Consider the following 19,401-nt stretch of genomic DNA (forward strand, 5'->3'; position numbering starts at 1 on the left):
CAAGAAGCATTTGGATGAGCACTTGAAATGCCATTGCATACAAGGCTATGGACCAAATGCTGGAAAATGGGATTAGACTGGACAGGGATGGATGGGCGGCGCAGACACGATGGGCCGAAGGGCCTCTTTCTGTGCTGTAAAACTCTGACTCTATGACTATGATATTTACCATTATCCGAAGTAGTTGCTTAATCAGACTGTATCTGACACCTTGCTGCCAGCAATGGCCAACCTTTTCCTTACATAGAGCACTCATCTAGGGCACCCTCCCCTCCATGTAATATAAACCAATTCGAGTTCAGAGGGCCTTGGTTAGCTGCTTGCAGGGCAGTATATCAAAATACAAACTGAAGAATAATGCAACTGTGGCCCACCCTATGAACTAGCTAAGTCAAGGGTGAGGAGAAAGAGAAACCATCATAGACTCTGCGATGACATGCTGAAAATCTGGCACCAGTGCAAAGAGATCAGTTTATCTGCCAGAACAGCAGCTTGAGTAAAAACAATAGATGCACTCAGTGGAGCTCAATCTTAGTCATGACTGGACACTCCATCAAGTGCATGTCTAGCTCTTTAAAATTATGAAAGGTTTTGATAGAGTAGACAGAGTGTGGGGAAGAGCAAAACTGGAGGCCATCAATATAAGATAGTCCCAAAGAAATCAAATATGGAATTCAGAAGAAACTTCTTTACCCAGAGTGGTGAGAATGTGGAACTCGCTACCACAGAGAGAGTGGTTGAAGCGAATAGTATAGATGCGTTTAAGGGGAGGCTAGATATGCATATGAGGGAGAAGGGAAGAGCATTATGCTGATAGAGTTAGATGAGGAAAGAGAGGAAGAGGCTCGAGTGAAACAAAAGCTGGCATGGACTGGTTGGGCCGAATGTCCTGTTTCTGTGCTGTAGATCCTATGTAATTTTCCAGAAGAGCTATTTAAACATGGATCTCATGGGCTCTCTCCATTATGCACAGCTCCTAATATTCTGCAAACAGAGCATTAACTTGTTAATCTTTCAATCTCTAGTCAGCCAATGGCTTGTGCCACAGGAAGAAATACAAGAAAGCACACAGGAGGGAAGATACGGGATTATGAAGACATGAATATAAGACATACAAAAAGTGAGAGAACAGTGATTCATTATTCCATACTGACCCACAAAGCTTGAAAGCCCATAGAATTCTCTACATAGTTTGATGAAGGGAAGAGACCTGCCACAACAATGTCAGGCTTCCATTTGATGACATGACTCAAGTGCCAGACAGCCTACAGCTGTTTGGGTTCCAGCAATCAATTGGGACACCACTGCCTAGTCAAGGGTTCGCATATAACAAAAAAAATGTTTTGTACACTTAGACTCAGGAACACCATTGCAATTTCTTGGACTGTTGTGTACCAGCAATCTTTTTTCCCACAATTATACTGACATTTTTCAATGTCATTGCTGGGTGTGAAGGCCTTTCTGTTGCTTCTATGTACTGAAGTGAGGGGCTCCCTCAAAATTGGGGGAAGAGGAGAGCTGGCCTGGAATGTAAAATTATAAAGTGAATTTCCTTGATTGCGATTTTTCTTCCCTTTAGGACGCAAGTAGTTCCTATTTTGTATGGAAATTTTGAAGAACTTTCAAGGAATAATCAAGATCAACAGTAAGTAATTACCAATATATGGGCATAAATAATTTATTTAGTTAGCAAATTCTGAATTTTTCCCCGTTTATGAAAGCCATCGTAATTTAGTTAATGCAAGGTTATGTTGTCTTTCGCCCAAGACCTTAAACATGAGGCCAACCTTGCGAAGCTCAAGAACCAGAAAAGAATTTGGCTGATGCAAGAGCCACAAATGTAGCATACTAGCATTTTCTCACCAATGACAAATTCAAGTATACCATGCAAGAAATAGTAAAGATTTAAAAGGCAGATATATAGCAGTCATTTCAAAATGCCTTCTGTAGTTTTAAATCAATTTTACAATTAAAAAAGGATAGATTGAAAGTTTGAAACAAAACAAAAAAAAGTGCTATTTTGAAACTTTATTTCTGCAATTAAAATGCTTAAGTTTAGCAGCAAAACAAGAGAAATAGTTTGCTCTGCAGGCCTAGTTTTGAAGGACTGGTTGTTGGAAGATGCCATACTCTTTACACAAAGGGTTTACTGCACAGGCACTGGCTGACAGCTAATCACATACCTTCAAACCGTAGTAACACCTAGTAATTATTACAAGGAGGAATATGCATCTAGCACCATGTTCCTATTTTACCATACTGGTCAATTAGTGCAGCAGTTTGTCAATTTTCACTGAAGTGAAATTAGGACATTATAAATGGATCTGTCAAAAACACCAATGCTAGAAACTCAAGCTTTCAGTGACTTCATGTTTTCCATATTCAGCAAAACAGTACACAGGGATCTCATACCAAAACGCAAGTCAATTCTCATCAGTGGAAACTTTAAATACAGGTTAAATGATCTACCAAGTAAAAAAAACTATTAATCAAGAAGTACGCAAGGTATCATTTATTCAAGCTTTGTCTGCACTTTTACATTCTTCCAAGAAATCAGCAGTCTGTACAGCAAATTTATAATGATGCAACATAACCCAACCTACAGTAATTCCTTAGATTTCATGACAACTGTAAAATGTTTGGCACATCCTAAATTCTCTTACATTGATGAGGGTCTGTTATGACCTAGCAATTCTAACCCACAAAGAAAATGCATCAACCAATTCCTCAATACAGCTGTTCCTAATTGGAATCTAGTAAGTCCCTGTGCTAGTTTGTGGACCTTGGTGATGCATCAACCACAGAAGTACAAAGCTCAGAAATTTAAAATATGCACTGGTTATGAGTACTCTACAGCTGAGATAACCTTAATTTTTTAATACAAAGATTTCCTCTTGTACCAGTTAATTCAACAAAGGATTAATTACAACCAAATTTATTTTTTACAAATGAAAATAAATGAACAGAAAAACTTTAAGATTTTATGTATATTTTCTGAATTAAAAACCACTTTCATTAATGAAGACAAAACTTCAACTAGTGTAAATGATCATTGTCCCATGACTTGAACAATATTTATACATATAGTACACAGTTGGTTCAATTTGAAACAATAAAAATGTTTAATAGATACAGAAGAATTTTCTTTTTGTCCACAACATACCTGTTCTGGGAGTTTTTGCACATCCCATTTTTTAAGTCATTCTCTACTTGCATTAAACTATTAAGTGCAACTTTTTTTTTAATATAAATCTATGATTGCAACATCCACCTCCTGAATCACAAATTCAAGCCAGAAAGTAATGACTCAATTCCACTGAGTGCATTCCAAGCTGCCTTCCAACCAGTTTGTTTAAAAACGAAAAAAGCAAACAAAAATCAGTGCAAAGTACACAGTGAAATACTAATTCGTAGGACCATTTAATGTACTGTGAATAAGACATCGTTTTTTTTGTTTTAATTTTTTTTCACTATACATATGATTAAAGTACACCAACTCTGAAGAGACCAAAGAAAATTGAAAAGTTAAGATTCATAAACTGTTTTTGGTTTTTTACTGCTAACACCAAGGGAATGTTAGCAAGATCCTTGGAGTTAGCAGCTTTCCCATTTTACGGGAACAGATAAGCCCACGTCAACAGCTTACACTCGATATTGTTCCCCCAGTGTTAGCTCTACACAATTCACAGCAGAATCCTGAACAAAACACCGCTATAATAAAACTTCTAAATTTCTGTGGCTGAAGACCAGCTCCTGGCTCCAATGTCATTACTTCTTATCCTGTGGTGAAGGTTTGGTAGCAGTAGTGCGATGGCTATACTACAGTCCCACTCGGCGAATTGGCTTGGTTTTGGGATGACAATAAGCCCTGTAAATACAGCATTTCAAATTGTTATATCTTTGACATTTGTACTAAATATTAATTCATGTGTCATTTATGACCCATTAAGTGTTTCAAGTTTTTCTGATGAGTCATATAACAAGGTATAGGTAAATTGGGAAACTTTTCAAAAGAAAAATACCGCTTTTGCTTGGATTTGAATTTGTAGAAATGCAAATTTAAAAAAACTAAACTCATTCAATAGGTCAAACACAAACAGAACACACCAAAACATTTATATAGAAATTATAAACTTCTATATTGCAGTTGGCTCTAGATGAAATTTGGCAATGACTTGTGTATAGAGCACTGAAAACCAGATAATTGGAAAATATTTTATGCTAGGATGACAAACTTTGAAATTAGGATAAATGCGATGCAGTTTGGAATGCTTAGCTTAGGCATACTACAAAGACAAGTTCAAATTTTTTTATTTCTCATGAAGTTCATAAATACGATTGGAACTACAAAACAAAGTATTTGTGGATGGTATATTTCCCAATATGAATCAAAGGTGTTAAGTGGCAAGTCAAAAAAATAAACTTGAAGAATGGACATATAATTGGCAAATGAAATTCAACACAGATAAATGTGAGGTATTACATTTTGGTAAGAAAAATAGGGAGGTCACAGATTCATATTTTCCAAGTAGTATAAGTGGGATAGAAGAGCAAAGGGATCTCGGAGTACAAATACACAAATCATTGAAAGTTGCTACACAGATTAACAAGGCCACAAAAAAAGCAAACCAAGCACTCTGGCTTATTTCTAGAGAGATTGAATTGAAAAGTAGAGAAGCTATGCTAAACTCGTAGTGAACCTTGGTTAGACCACACTTGGAGTACTGCGTACAATTCTGGTCGTCATATTATAAAAAGGATTTAGAGGCACTGGAGAGGGTGCAAAATTTTTTACAAGGATGATACCAGAAATGTGAGGGTATACCTATCAGGAAAGGATGAACAGGCTGGGTCTCTTTTCGCTTGAAAAAGAGAAGGCTGAGGGGTGACCTAATAGAGGTCTTTAAAATTATGAAAGGTTTTGATAGGGTAGATACAGAGAGTGTGTTTCCACTTGTGGGGAAGAGCAAAACTAGAGGCCATCAATACAAGATAGTCACCAAGAAATCAAATAGGGAATTCAGAAGTAACTTCTTTGCACAGGGAGTGGTGAGAATGTGGAACTCGCTACCACAGGGAGTGGTTGAAGTGAATAGTATAGATGCATTTAAGGGGAGGCAAGATAAGCATATGATGAAAAAGGGAATAGAGGGTTATGCTGATAGCGTTAGATGAGAAGACGGGAGGAGGCTTGAGTGGAGCATAAACGCCGGCACGTACTGGTTGGGCCGAATGGCCTGTTTGTGCTGTATCTGTGTAATCCTATGTAATTGTGCATTTCTTTTAAAAACCTCTGATACAACACTGCTATTGAAGCTTGCCCATACACAGTATCAGAGGGAAAAAACAACAGAACATTCGTCTTTTTGTTATAGCTGGCATCTCAATGCAAACTGCTCATCACCAAAGCAATATTATGGGGGGTATAGTGCATCAGTGGTGCACAGTAGGAAATGTGAATGAAGTTGCACCAATTTAAAATTTCTACTGTATCCCAGGCAATTAACACCTTAGACTCATACACAGAAGTTGCTATAAACACACTCCCAAATACAGTATATGTAAAAATAAATTACTATAGAAAGTAATTAGTTGGTCCTGGACCTCCTGTTTGGCCATGAAAGAACGTAGCGGAATTAATGAAGTGGGTGCGGGGGGGGGGGGGGGGGGGGTGGAAAGAGTGTTGATGGACAGGGATAAAATCAGCCAAGGATGGAGGTAGACAATTATGGGACTTATGGTTGTTCTTAACCTGGATACATAACTATAAACACAGGCATCCACACTACTGCAAGAGTCTTCGTTTTTTCCTTGCGACAGCTAATGAGTTTCCCAAATTACCTAGACCTATGAGCATAAAATTACATAGAAATGTAAGTCTCACACATACTCATCTACTGAATTTGCTAACCAACCTGAGTATTTAGTCATATTCAGTCACAAAAGTAATGATATTTGCTTTACATTGTTAAAGTTAATTTACACTATGGTTTACAGATTTCTTCTGAATTTACAATACTATTAAACCAATATGAATTGCAAAAATTTACTTAAATGTTACTGGAATTAGAAACTTATCACCTGATGCCGACAGGTGGGAGCATCTCCCATTAGGGTTTTCTCTAGGATTCCCCCATGGAGGTGCTCAGATAAATAAGGACTAAACACATCATGTGGTTAAAAACTATAGGACTAAACCTTGTAACAGCAATAAGTGCATATTTCTGTGAAGTAACTAGAAAAAAGCTCAAATGTTTTCCAGGTACACCAGTAATATGCATTGGTTAAATTAATCATTTTGAGCATCAATGTTTCTTTAGTGATTGATTCATAACTCAAATTGCAGTTATAATTTATATGTGTTTTAGGTTCTAATCCTAGCCTCTGTTGAAATTTATTTTGGAATTTTCATATACAGTGAACTGCCAATCTTGGTTATCAAATCTATTCAGTGCCAGATCCATGAGCACCACCATGACTGGAGCAGTAATTCAGGATTTTCCAGTGCTCAAGTCAAGCTGTTCCTTTTTATATCAAAACAAAAGAGCTGCTGCAGCTGCATGCATTCAACAGTACAAAGTACACAAAAAACAATGGCAAAATTTACATGCACCTTATCCTGTCTATGTAACTATTTCCCATGCAACTCAACTGGAATGCTGTTCCCTGTACTCAGTTCAAATGGTGAACCGTGGATATTAGAGTACATATTAACCCATGGGAAACTTGTGAATTGCCCATGAGCAGCCCCATTTAAATTCTCCTCGTCTCTGCATTACCAACAACCACTTGCAGCAGACCGGTGCTTAAAGTGCACTTTGTAGAGGGAAAGAAAGTCTTGCATTTATGTAGCGCCTTTCATGACCTCAAGACGTCCCAAAGCGTTTTACAGCCAATGAAGTACTTTTTTGAAATAACAACAGAAAATGCTGGAAAAACTCAGCAGGCCAGGCAACATCCGTGGAGAGAGAAATAGAGTCAACGTTTCAGGTCGAAACCAGTCGTCAGGACTGAAAAAGCACAGGAAATGAAACAGATTAAAAGGCCAGTTTGGGGACTGGGAAATGGGGATGAAAGAACAAAAGAGAAATGAAGAGCCATTAAAAAGGTATTCAAAATGAGACGAGATGGTGATATGACTAGTAAAGAGACAAAAGACAGCTCTAGATGAGGTATGAAATGCGCTGGCAGGATGAGAGACAGCTGCCATGTGGGAGAGAAAAAAGGGGGGGGGGGTGGGAAGGGCACAAAACAAAGCCGTGGATAAAAAAATATATATAAAAATGTAATGGGGCCGAGGTTATGATCGGAAATTGTTGAACTCGAGAGAGTCCGGAAGGCTGTAAAGTGCCTAATCGGAAGATGAGGTGCTGTTCCTCGAACTTACGCTGGGTCTCGTTTTGAATACCTCAATGTCGCTTCATTTCTCTTTTGTTCTTTCATCCCCATTTCCCAGCCCCCAAACTGGCCTTTTAATCTGTTTCATTTCCTGTGCTTTTTCAGTCCTGACGAAGGGTTTCAACCTGAAATGTTGACTTTATTTCTCTCTCCACGGATGTTGCCTGGCCTGCTGAGTTTTTCCAGCATTTTGTTGTTATTTCGGATTTCCAGCATCCGCAGTATTTTGCTATCGCTAAGTACTTTTTTGAAGTGCAGTCACAGTTGTAATGTAGGAAACACGGCAGCCAATTGGCACACAGCAAACTCCCACAAACAGCAATGTGATAATGACCAGATAATCTGTTTTAGTGATGTTGATGGAGGGATAAATATTGGATAACTCCCCTGCTCTTCTTCAAAATAGTGTCATGGGATCTTTTACATCCACCCGAGAGAACAGACGGGGCCTCGGTTCAACATCTCATCCGAAAAACAGCACCTCCAGTACTGCACTGAAGTGTTAGCCTACAGTTTTTGTGCTCAAGTTTCTGGAGTGGCACTTGAACCCACAACCTTTTGCCTCAGGAGGAGAGTGCTGTCAATTGAGCCACGGCTGGCACACAAATTCAAGTGCAAGTGAAACTTTATTCACAGCACCTTCTAGCACAGCACCTTCTAGCAGCTGAAGCATGATTACTGGCAGTGGACATTAACGCTAACCTACTTTCCGGCTTTCCCAGGTGTTGAAGGATCAGCAGAACATTATCTTTAGAAGCTGCACACATACACGCAAAGCTTCAAAATTACTAAATTTAAATACACTAAGGAATTGTTAATGTTTCAAAGCATTTTAAAAATTGACAATCAATTCAGAATTCACAATCACGAAAGCTTAGTGCAACAAAGTAATTAAAGGAGAAAGAAACTGGGAAATTTCAGTTAGTTACTCACCATTCATACTGCATTAACCACATTTTTTGCTCTGCACAATAACGATGGACTTTTTCATCAAATGGTTGAATCAAAAGTTTTTATAGTTTTTAACAATCTAGGTGAAATACGGTATTTTGGTAATGGCTTGAAATTTTATGTACGAGGAAAATTCAGCAAACCAACACTGCATAAAGTTCAGTGTTGCAAGTCGAATCTCTCCATAGCAAAGCAGTATGTACTGAGAGCAGAATGGCAAACTGCTGCAGAACAATATTTTGGAAATTTACTTTTTTTTTAAAAAAATCATCATCACATTGAGCTCTCCTTTAAGGTCTTTATTTCACACTTCTCAGATTGCAGTGACAATCCAGTTCCATTTGTCAGTGTGTACAACTGAATTATTTCTTTTCTGGACCACTAAGTAGAGCAGTGCCCTAGGGAGAAAACCAAATACTAGGGAGAAAACCAAATACTAGATCACCTTACTGAAACATGAATTTTGCTGACAAACAGCACAGGTGCCAAGAGATGAAATAGTGTGAAGCTACACAAAACACTCGGAGCTAAAACAATGTTAGGGGTCAGCTGTTGTGGGGGTGGGGGGGGGGGGGGGAAGAAAAGAATTTGATTAAAAATCTCGATCGCCTTTAAAAATGATTTAATTGATGCAAGATGATGATTGCTAGGCAAAGTAGATTACTTCCACTTGAAAATTAGAATTATATACAGCTAAAAAAGGGCTTTCGATTGTTCAGGTACTTTTTAATAATGGTCTAAAGGTAGGATTAGGTTACGTTTAAAGGAACACTGCCACTTTTTTTTTTTTTTAAGGTGGCAAAACTCTAATGATGCAGCAAAGAACTTCTATGGCAAATCAATATGCATGATTTAGCTGAAAAGTGCAGAACAGTATTAATTTGTTTCTCCCAATTACAATGTTTGTCTTAACATTAAGGTGAATAATTAAGATCAAAGTTCCAGTATTTCAGAGGAAATAAAGACCTATTTTAATTTCTTCCCAATGATGCTAGTGTGTTTTAATATGGACTAAAGCCCTCTTTTTCTGACGATCAAGCTTACGATATCCCAACTGCACACCCCGCCAAAAAGTTAACTATTAATTATTGGACTTTGCAGTATTTTACTTTTAATTGCAATAGACATGGCCCCAATTACACAGCTTCCAACACTTATTAGTGCTGTATTCAAAATGAATTTGAACAATTTCACTCAGTTATTTATAGCCAGTTATGTAAACCACAACTTCCGTTTCCTACTGGAGAACATTTTGCTCCCCTACCTCAATACCAGGTAGTAACCTCTAGTGGGGCTGCAGTTTCGTCTGCAATTACCATTAATGCTCTTTATGACTGGTTTACTGAAAGCTTAGTTGAAAAGCAGTGTGTGGACAATAGTACCTATGCTCAAAACTGAAACTGCTTGTGACCCCAGCAGAGGGCATACTTAAAAAGAATTAGGGGAAATCAGATAGTAATTAAGAGGGCCCATTCAAATGCTTGTAATCACCATTTGAGACATTGGGACATAATTTACTGTCAAAATAACGGTGAGGCTAATGGTGCTTGCTGTTATTTATGCGCAAATGCCACAGCAACTTCAGGCGATGGCAGATGCGTGGTTAAACACAGAAATCTAAAAGTTGCTGTCCGAGATGTGCCACTCCACTGTTAGCTTTGCAAAAAAGGCATCTCGCTGTCTGCCTCCCCATTGAAATGCATTGAACGGCGTGAAGTTGCTGTACTTGCGCAACAGATACGAACTAAACTCACCACAGAAAGTAAGTCTTGTCCATTTCAGTCTATGTGCCCTTTTAATGATGTGATAAATGTTAATGACTGCCAAACAACCTCTCTGATACTGAAAATTAACTATTATAAGTGTGGAGTCTTATTCCTTCAGGTTTTAATTGTTGGAGATTTTAAAAATGTAAAATTTAAAACCTATTTTTAAAAAAAGGTTTTCCTTTCTGTCTCTTAATCCAATCATTCTTTCCCTCTCTATTTCTCTTTCTGTGCCTGATTTGGCATTGAATTAATCCACTCTAATTTACACTGCCTTCTCAGTCCTTGCACTGTTAATTTCACAGTCCTTCAACCGGATTGGTTAAGGAGATGCACAGTTGCTTACCCTGTTCACTCAGGTCCCAGATGCCCAGTTTCCCCTCGCTGCAACATTATCAGCTCGCACTTTCAGCAACTTGCGGTGCAAAATATCATCCCGATTAAATGGGCAAGGGCAAGTCTAACTAAGGGCAGATGCCGCTCGTGCCCTGCTACAGTAAATTACAGCCCACTAAAAATGCCTCTTCAGGTGAAAAAAAACTAGGATGGAGTGGCAATTGTATCAAATTCTTATTTGGTTAGCCTTGCAGGGAAATTGTTTACAGGATAAAATGAATTACTGAATAATAAGAGCACAAACATTACCCTAAGAACTGCCTAACCACCACATAACAGTCAATTTAGGAAACTGGAAAGAGTTCATAAAATGCAAGTTGCACACTAACTTTGAAATTTGATTAAATATTTAAATATGTATACTTCAGCTAATTACTTACATATCTGCATATTTAATGTATGCACCATCTATAAACAGTTTGTTAAACTCAGTGTCCTTGATACATAAAACAATGAGAAATGTTAAACCTAGAACAGCAGTAGAGCCAGATTGTTTTGTGTTACAACAAATTATTAGTGCTACATTGCATAACAAAAACTATAAGAAACATTTGCAATATTTTCATGAATTCAGTTACAAACATTGATTATATGACATTACGATAAGTTCAAATACAATAGGAACAAGTTGGTCGCCTGCACGATGCGTCAAAAACCTTAGTTTACATATAATATAAAATGGGTCATGATCTCAGGATGACTAAGTCAATAATCAATGCAAATATAAGATCAACAAGGCAAAAGCTCCACTTTTTTTTTGAAAAACAGATTTTCAACCTGAAAGTTTTAACTTTAAAAAAACCCCATCTCAGGTGAAACAATTGTTTAAAAAGAACAAAGTTGGCAGTATGTATTTAAAAATAAAACAATTACTCAATTACATAATCTATTAGTGTTTGACACTTGTTCACCCTCCACAAATTCATGGCATCAGAAAATGCTTGCCTGAAAGGTGCACATCTTGGGGATTTCACAGCCATTGCAATAATGACTCAATTCTAAAAATTCTGAACACTCGGACCAAAGATCAAACAAGTTCATTGGGATATCAGTTTTAAATAGCTTGGGTTAAGATTTGGATTTAAAATCTCAACACCTGTTTAAATTGTATACGGCTTCATAATTTGCTCTAAATTTATCCATTGTGCCATTTTGTTTATTGGTAAACACAGACAGTTAAATCATTGACAATTTATGGTAAGATCATTAAAAGCACTAGACCGTAAATCCATCTCTTAACATTTATTTCACAGATCGTTGCTGTATTTACTCAAATTTGAGGATCTTTGATTGCAAGCATGCTTCCAACACAAATAAAATTGAAACTGTGCAGTGTCATAATTCTATTTTCTTAGTGAAGGGAAAAATGAATGAAGTATTTACTTTTTAAAAGCGAGATAATTGTGCAGAAAGTAGATTCTTATCCCACTTCCGTATTTACAGTAATACAAAGGTTTCAAAACAAATAAAATTATGTACTTTAAAAAAACATGCACCAAAAAGACTAGAATGTTAATGGCTATATTGAGCTTGCACTTTCATGTGAAGACACTTATTGTAAACTGAATCTTGTTACCGCAGTCAGAAAAACTGAAACAACAACATTTATATACAGCATACATCCATTTAATATACACTAGCAGTATTGACTGGTTCTTCTTGTCCAAACTGTGAATTAAAGAAATTGACATCTCACTGAATTCCACTGTAAAAATTGTGGACTGTTCTGGTACACACCAGATCATGAAAACATGCACAACTTTTTACAGAGATGTACAGTAGTAGTTAATACAGGACATGATAAATATACCAATTGTTTAAGACAAATAAAGATATTATACACATTACTCCATTTAAAGAAGCACTTAACCTTCATTAGAAAAAATTATCTATCCTTTTATAAACAATGCTTTTCATATACAGAGATATATCTATATATATCTATATATATATATATATATATATATATCTCTATATACATATATACACACACACCCACCCATTTTGATACTATATATTAGTGAAAGGGTGGTGCACCCTGATCTATGAATCCCATTTGTGAGGGGGGAAAAAAATCAAATGGGATACAATAAATCTGACAGACCACACTAGTGTTAATCATAGTAAAAGTGGCCCAGTGTTTTCTGGAGATCATGCTGTCGTAATCCCTCCACAATGTGGACCTGAAATGGCAGGCCTGGTGAAAGAGATCACACCTTCTCATTTTGTAATTTAAAAAAATATTAATTTACCACATCTCATGGTTTATTAGTAAGTGTCACATCAGTGATTTTGACTGGCAACATTAAACATTGCTTTAAGAGCAAGTCACTACAGAACAATTCTCTCTCAAGAGCAATTAATATCTCAATATTTGGACTAAATAGTGGCTGTGAAAAGGAAATCATAATTTTGGTCAAAAAGCAGCTATTTTGAAAATAATTACTTTGCTCCAAAGAGGAATTGACTGAACTTAGTTTTTTTTTAAAAATAACTTAGGTCTAAGAGCTCAGACTTACCACTTTACCAGGCCTTGCCCATGTGCAAATAAATCCCTCTTGACAGGCAGTGACTATACAGTCTTCAAGAAATATTAACACAGTCAGTCTTTCATGTGCTATCTTTTTACAGATAAGAGGCTCTAACAAGGGCACATCATCCATTCTAGGGCAGAGAGAAGTTCCCAGAGTCTTAGCCGAGTCCATTTTAGTTTTGGTGACTAGGTTTAGTTTGTCGCTGCTTTTGCTGGAAATGTGGCCCATGCTATGATTTCGTTTGTGATCCTTCTCATGGTGTCTTTCCTTGCGGTCGTGTAGTGATAAGGTTGCAAATTTACTGACTCCAGAAGCAATTGCACCATCCATGACGCTGCTTTTGTTATTGACATTTGTAACTGCTGAATGCGGAAGGCTATTTGATCGAGGAAGAGGAGGAGGTAAGGAGTTGCTGGGTGTTGTTGTGATGCTGCTGTTGCCATTGCTTCCAGTGCTGGTTGCAACATTTCCGGCTGATGGACTTGTGGCATTCATCACATTTGTGTGTGTCCGAGCACGTGAAAGAGGTTGATGAGGGAATAGGATATCTTCCGTCAGATCCCATAAACAGAGCTGTGTGTCTTGGCCAACAGAGCCAAACCTATATGTGACACTTACAGGGCGACTGTCTGTAGAATTCCTTTTCGACAACCTAGATTGTGTACTATTTGCTCGATCTCTGCCGAAGTGTATTTGGTCTTGGAAGTCCTCATCACTTCCACTGAACTCCATAGGATCGCTTTCTTCTACACTAGTGGTATACGGGTCAAATGCAACAACACTGACCCATGACTTATGTCCATGTCCCCTGGCTATTACACGACAGTCTATAAAAGACCACACGGTCACCAGATCATCCTCGCCACCCGTTACAATATATTTTCCATCCGGACTCCAACACACACAAAGCAGTCCTCCAAAGTAACTTTTCATTGTACCATGCAACTCCACTGAATCAAAGTTAAACACACGAAGAAATCCATCCTGACTTACACAAGCAAGGTATTTCCCATCAGGAGAGAACGCAAATTCATTCAGGGCCCCCTCTCCAACTGTCCATTTGAGTAAAGGGTTTCTTGTAGATTTGCTTTTGCAGGTGTGAACCGCATAATTGTCTCCTTGTTTCAGTGGCTGATAATGTGGTGCTGTGGTACCACAGGAGTGTTCCACATTATACAAGTACATATTGCCACTGGAATGAGATACTAAGAAGAGGCTTTCTGAGCCAGGCACCCATTTTACACAGGTTACTCGTGACTTGTCTATTAACCTCTGTTGAGGAAAAAAAGTCAAACCAATTAGTACCTTTGCTGTGATATATCTTCTAAACTGTATTGAAGCATAAAACAGTTCAAATTAAAACTACATTCAATTTCCTCTACAAACAACCTTTTAAAGTACTATTAAAATCTTATATTAGCCTACTACAATACATTGATTGCTATATATTTTGATAACTAAAACAATGAGCCACTTACTATTGAATGTTGGATAAAAGGACCTGAAATGACCAAATCTAAATATATATTTATCACAATCATATTGGTTGGGTTAGTCACTTTGATCTTTTATACATCAAACCACACACGTAGACTGCCACTGGTTTATGTTTTGCGAGTGAATGGTTCACGGAAGCAACATGGGTATTGTAACTTCAGATCATGGATGTCCCCAGTTTTGTTTGGCAAATTTAACAATCCAACTTGAGAATAGTGAAATAGCAAAAAGTATTTAACTCAATGTGTAACCAACAGTCTTCCATCTTATACATGGCACCTTCCCCAGACATTGTCTTCAGTATCCCACTACTCTATTAATTATTCTCAAACACATTTTATCATAGTCTAATCTGTCTGCATCCTACTAAAATAGTTGCTGTAATAGACTATTTTTTTTGATAAAAGAAAACACTCCAACTGCACAGTTCTAATAGCAGTTGAGTCCATTTCTCCCTTCTCCCATTCAATTAGAGCTATAGCATAATAAATTCAATGGATGTGGAGAAAGGAAATTTTGCAGAGGGTTTTCCCTCTGTCTTGATATCTTGCTGTTACAGATTTCATCTGTTAACTTCCTTACAGATCCAATGTAATACAGTTGTAGTTTTATAGTTGCATAGTCTTCCTCATTACAAAGTCTTAATGGTGAAGTGTTTTTTTGAAAAAATTAGATCCTGAAAGCAAGATTGAACATGTAAAATAATTCCAGAAGACCACAGTGGAGCAGGTCAAATGACTTGAGTGGACGTTGCTGCTCTGGAAACTGAAAACAATTCAACTAATTATGCCAAGACACGTATTGATCCAGCTGGGCAGCACCAGAAATTACATTCCTTCACTTTAACTCTAAGGGAATGGCAATAATCAAATATGAATCAAATATAGATTTGCAGTACCAGTAAAAAAGATACATTTTATATCAAGTCAAAATGTCAACTTTGAAAACCTGGCCTACTGGATTGGCCAATTTAGACAAGCAGCTCCAAATGACAAGGGTACAGCACAGAACCAATCTGTGAGCTAAAGGGTTATGCAACAATTCAATGTAGCCAATCCAACATTGGGGAACTAGGTTTTAAAAAGAGCTTTGGTAGCAGTATCCCAAAGTGTACCATCCATGACAGAACCAGAAAATTTCTGGGAACTTCAAAGCCTCAAAAGAAGTGCAGCAAGACAAAAAACTTCAACCCTATACTTGGTATAAAAACATATCCAAAATATTTGGAACTTATGCTCTGGCTCATCTTCATATTTCTTGTCTTGATGCAGAACAAACTGCCATTATAAAATCCATCAGATGTCTGGTGAAAAAAAGCACAAGGAACCCATGAGATAAATTTGCTGGACTTACTCTTCCATAAGTCACAACTGAGCTTATGAAATTCTGCAATAGTAGCAGGTATAAAATACAATAATTAGCACAATCAGGTACACAGAAAAGTACAGGACCAGAAAGGGTAATGCAGTCCATCTACTGGCCCTAATAACTAACACCTCACAATAACCCACTCCTACAAATATCTACCAAAATCTCCCTTAATATTTTTCACACTATCTGCCTCCTTGAGCAATCCATTCCATGTGTTCACCAACGCCTGCGTAAAGTAGTTTAATGTAAACCAACTGTGCACCTTCCTTCTTCTAAATGTAAACCCTTGTGCCCTGGTTCTATAGTTTGTGACCATCTCAAACTTATTATTAGGGTTCAATTTATCTATTCCCTTAAGAATCTTGAATAACTGTATAGTATCTCCCCTCAACCTTCTCTTCCACAGAATAAACAATCCCAGACTCTTCAACCTCTCCTCATAGCTTGGATGCTTTAAGCTAGGTGTGAGTTTGGTTGCCCTTTTCTGCACAGCAATGTTTGTAGAACGGTGCCCAGAACTGTACAAAGTACTCCAGGTGTGCACAACCATGCCTTGTTTAGACTTGTGGGATTTGTGCTCCATCCTTTTGACAATGAATCGCAAAATTCAGGTAGTTATTCTTAGCTACCACACACTATGCTATTGGTTTCAGTGAGCAATACACCAATACCCCCAGATCCATCTCTTGCATTGTGTCCTGAGGCCTAGAGGCATTTAGTTTATATTCCTGCTCTTTATTTCTCTTCTAGTCTCATTGCATTTATCCACATTAAATGTCATTTCCCACTCATCAGCTCACCTTCAAACCTATCCAGATCTGTTTTTAGTTTGCCTGTTCCCTATTGTTTGCATCTACCATTTCCCCCTCCTCCAAATTTGTGTCATCTGCAAACTTAGTTAGTAGCTTTGCTTCAAATATTTTATATACACTACAGCAGTGGCCTTGAGGAACCCTGCTAGTGACCTCTTGCCATAATGACCTCTTGCCATAATGACATAGCTCCAGTCTCAACAGCCTTTTGCTTTTCTGGTTTAGCTAATTTTCCATCCACTTCATGTCTTCTTTCCTTGTGGACTCTGTTTCAAAAGCTGTGCCATCACATCCACAGAATTCCTACCGTCAACAATGTTCATCATTCCCTCAAGAACTTCATTACATTTATTAGGCCAAATCTCTTCCCATACATTTTGTAAGTGTTATACTAACCCCTCTTTCAGGGTGACGCTTCTTTTTGGAGTTATGTTAGCTACTTTCCAATCCTAAGGCACTACTCCAATTTCTAATGACTCCTAAAGATAATTGCAATGATGTAACCATTTTCACTAGCCACTTTAAGCACCCTTGTTATGAAGTCCATCCTGGCCTATGCCTCATTTTCCTTTAGCTTCTACAGCCTCTGTGACCGCCTTATCTGAAATTTCTATTTATTTTCGTATTTCCTCTGCCCCATCCCTAACCTGGGATCATTTCTGATATGGCGAGACTGCCCAAAGTCTCCTTTGTATTTAGTAGTCGGGGACAGGTAGCAAAATGGATAGCAAGATGCCTACAAAACAGAAGAGAGTAGGGTTAAAGGTAGTTAGTTACTCATATTGACAAATGGTGGGAAGTGGTGTTCCACAAGGATCAGTGCTGGGACCACTGTTGTCCACCATTTACATAAACGATTCGGACTCAGGAATCGGAAGTACAAATGCAAAATTTGCAGATGACACCAAATTGGGGGTGTAGTTAATACAGAGAACTGTGACAAAGTACAGGAAGACATTAGTAAATAGGCGTGCAATTGGCAAATGAACTTCAATATAGATAAGTGTGAGGTAGTACATTTTGGTAAGAAGAATGAGGAGGCCAGATACTCCTTGAAAAATAAGTGTCTAAATGGGGTAAAGGAACAGGGATCTAGGGGTACAGAGACACAGATCACTAAAAGTAACGATGCAGGTTAAAAAGGCCATAAAAAACCAAAAGCAGTGGGGTTCATTTCTAGAGGGATAGAATTGAAAAGCTGAGAAGTTATGTTAAACTTGTATAGCACCTTGGTTAGACCACACGAAGTACTGTGAACAGTTCTGGTCTCCACTGGAGAAGGTGCAGAATAGATTTACTAAAATGAAACCAGAATTGAGAGGTTATACCCATCAGGAGAGATTGAACAGGCTGGGGCTCTTTTCTCTAGAAAAGAGAAGACTGAGGGGTGACTTGATATAGGTCTTTATGAAAGGGTTTTATAAGGTAGACGTAGAGAAGATGTTTCCACTTGCGGGTGAGACCAGAACTAGGGGCCAAACATATAGGATAGTCACTAATAAATCCAATAGGGAATTCAGGAGAAACCTCTTTACCCAGAGAGTGATTAGAATGTGGAACTCGCTACCACAAGTAGTTGGGGTGAATAGCATAGAAAGAAATGATAGAATTTGTCAGCCCATCTTGTCTGTGCCGGCCGACAAAGCTATCCAGCCTAATCCTTCTTTCCAGCACTTGGTCCGTATCCTTGTAGGTTACGGCAATTCAAGTGCATATCCAAGTACTTTTTAAATGCAATGAGGGTTTCTGCCTCTACCACCCTTTCAGGCCGTGAGTTCCAGACCCCCACCAGCCTCGGTGGAAAAAATGTCTCCTCAAATCCCTCTAAACCTCCTACCAATTACTTTAAATCTATGCCCCATGGTTATCGACCCCTCTGTTAAGGGAAATAGGTCCTTCCTATCCACTCTACCTAGGCCCCTCTACCAAGACCAGAACTGCATGCAGTATTCTAGCTGCGGCCTAACTGGTGTTTTATACAGTTCAAGCATAACCTCCCTGCTCTTATATTCTATGCCTCGGCTAATAAAGGCAAGTATCCCGTATGCCTTCTTAACCACCTTATCTACCTGTCCTGCTACCTTCAGGGATCTGTGGACATGCACTCCAAGGGACCCTGATCCTCTGCACTTCAGTGTCCTACCATTTATTGTGTATTTCCCTTGCCTTGTTAGCCCTCCCCAAATGTATTACCTCACACTTCTCCCGATTGAATTCCATTTGCCACTGTTCTGCCCACCTGACCAGACCATTGATATCTTCCTGCAGTCTACAGCTTTCTTCTTCAGTATCAACCACACAGCCAATTTCTGTATCATCTGCAAACTTCCTAATCATACTTCCTACATTCAAGTCCAAATCATTGATATATACCACAAAAAGCAAAAGACCCAGTACTGAGCCCTGCAGAACCCCACTGGAAACAGCCTTCCAGTCACAAAAACACCCTTCGACCATTACCCTTTGTTTCCTGCCTCTGAGCCAATTTCGGATCCAACTTGCCACTTTGCCTTGGATCCCATGGGCTTTTACTTTCGTGACCATTCTACCATGTGGGACCTTATCAAAAGTCTTGCTAAAATCCATACAGACTACATCAAACGCACGACCCTCATCGACCCTCCTTGTTACCTCCTCAAAAAATTCAATCAAGTTAGTCAGACACGACTTTCCCTT

General features: G+C 38.3%; 1 protein-coding gene across 1 annotated transcript in view; it reads right to left on the reverse strand.

Annotated features, from left to right (window-relative positions):
- Positions 1 to 2,485: 2,485 nt before the first annotated feature.
- The window catches only part of wdr20a (WD repeat domain 20a), a 47,231-nt gene continuing 30,315 nt past the window's right edge, over positions 2,486 to 19,401 (reverse strand). The window contains exons 3-4 of the mRNA XM_086002961.1: positions 13,031 to 14,317; positions 2,486 to 3,868 (exon numbers count right to left, since the gene is read on the reverse strand). Coding sequence (XP_085859087.1) covers positions 3,815 to 3,868; positions 13,031 to 14,317 — 1,341 coding nt within the window. The 3' untranslated portion in view covers positions 2,486 to 3,814. The remainder of the gene's footprint in view (positions 3,869 to 13,030; positions 14,318 to 19,401) is intronic.

Source organism: Somniosus microcephalus, chromosome 12 (assembly GCF_052327205.1).
Source record: "Somniosus microcephalus isolate GS21.2 chromosome 12, FLI_Smic_1.0, whole genome shotgun sequence".
NCBI classification, from domain to species: domain Eukaryota; kingdom Metazoa; phylum Chordata; class Chondrichthyes; order Squaliformes; family Somniosidae; genus Somniosus; species Somniosus microcephalus.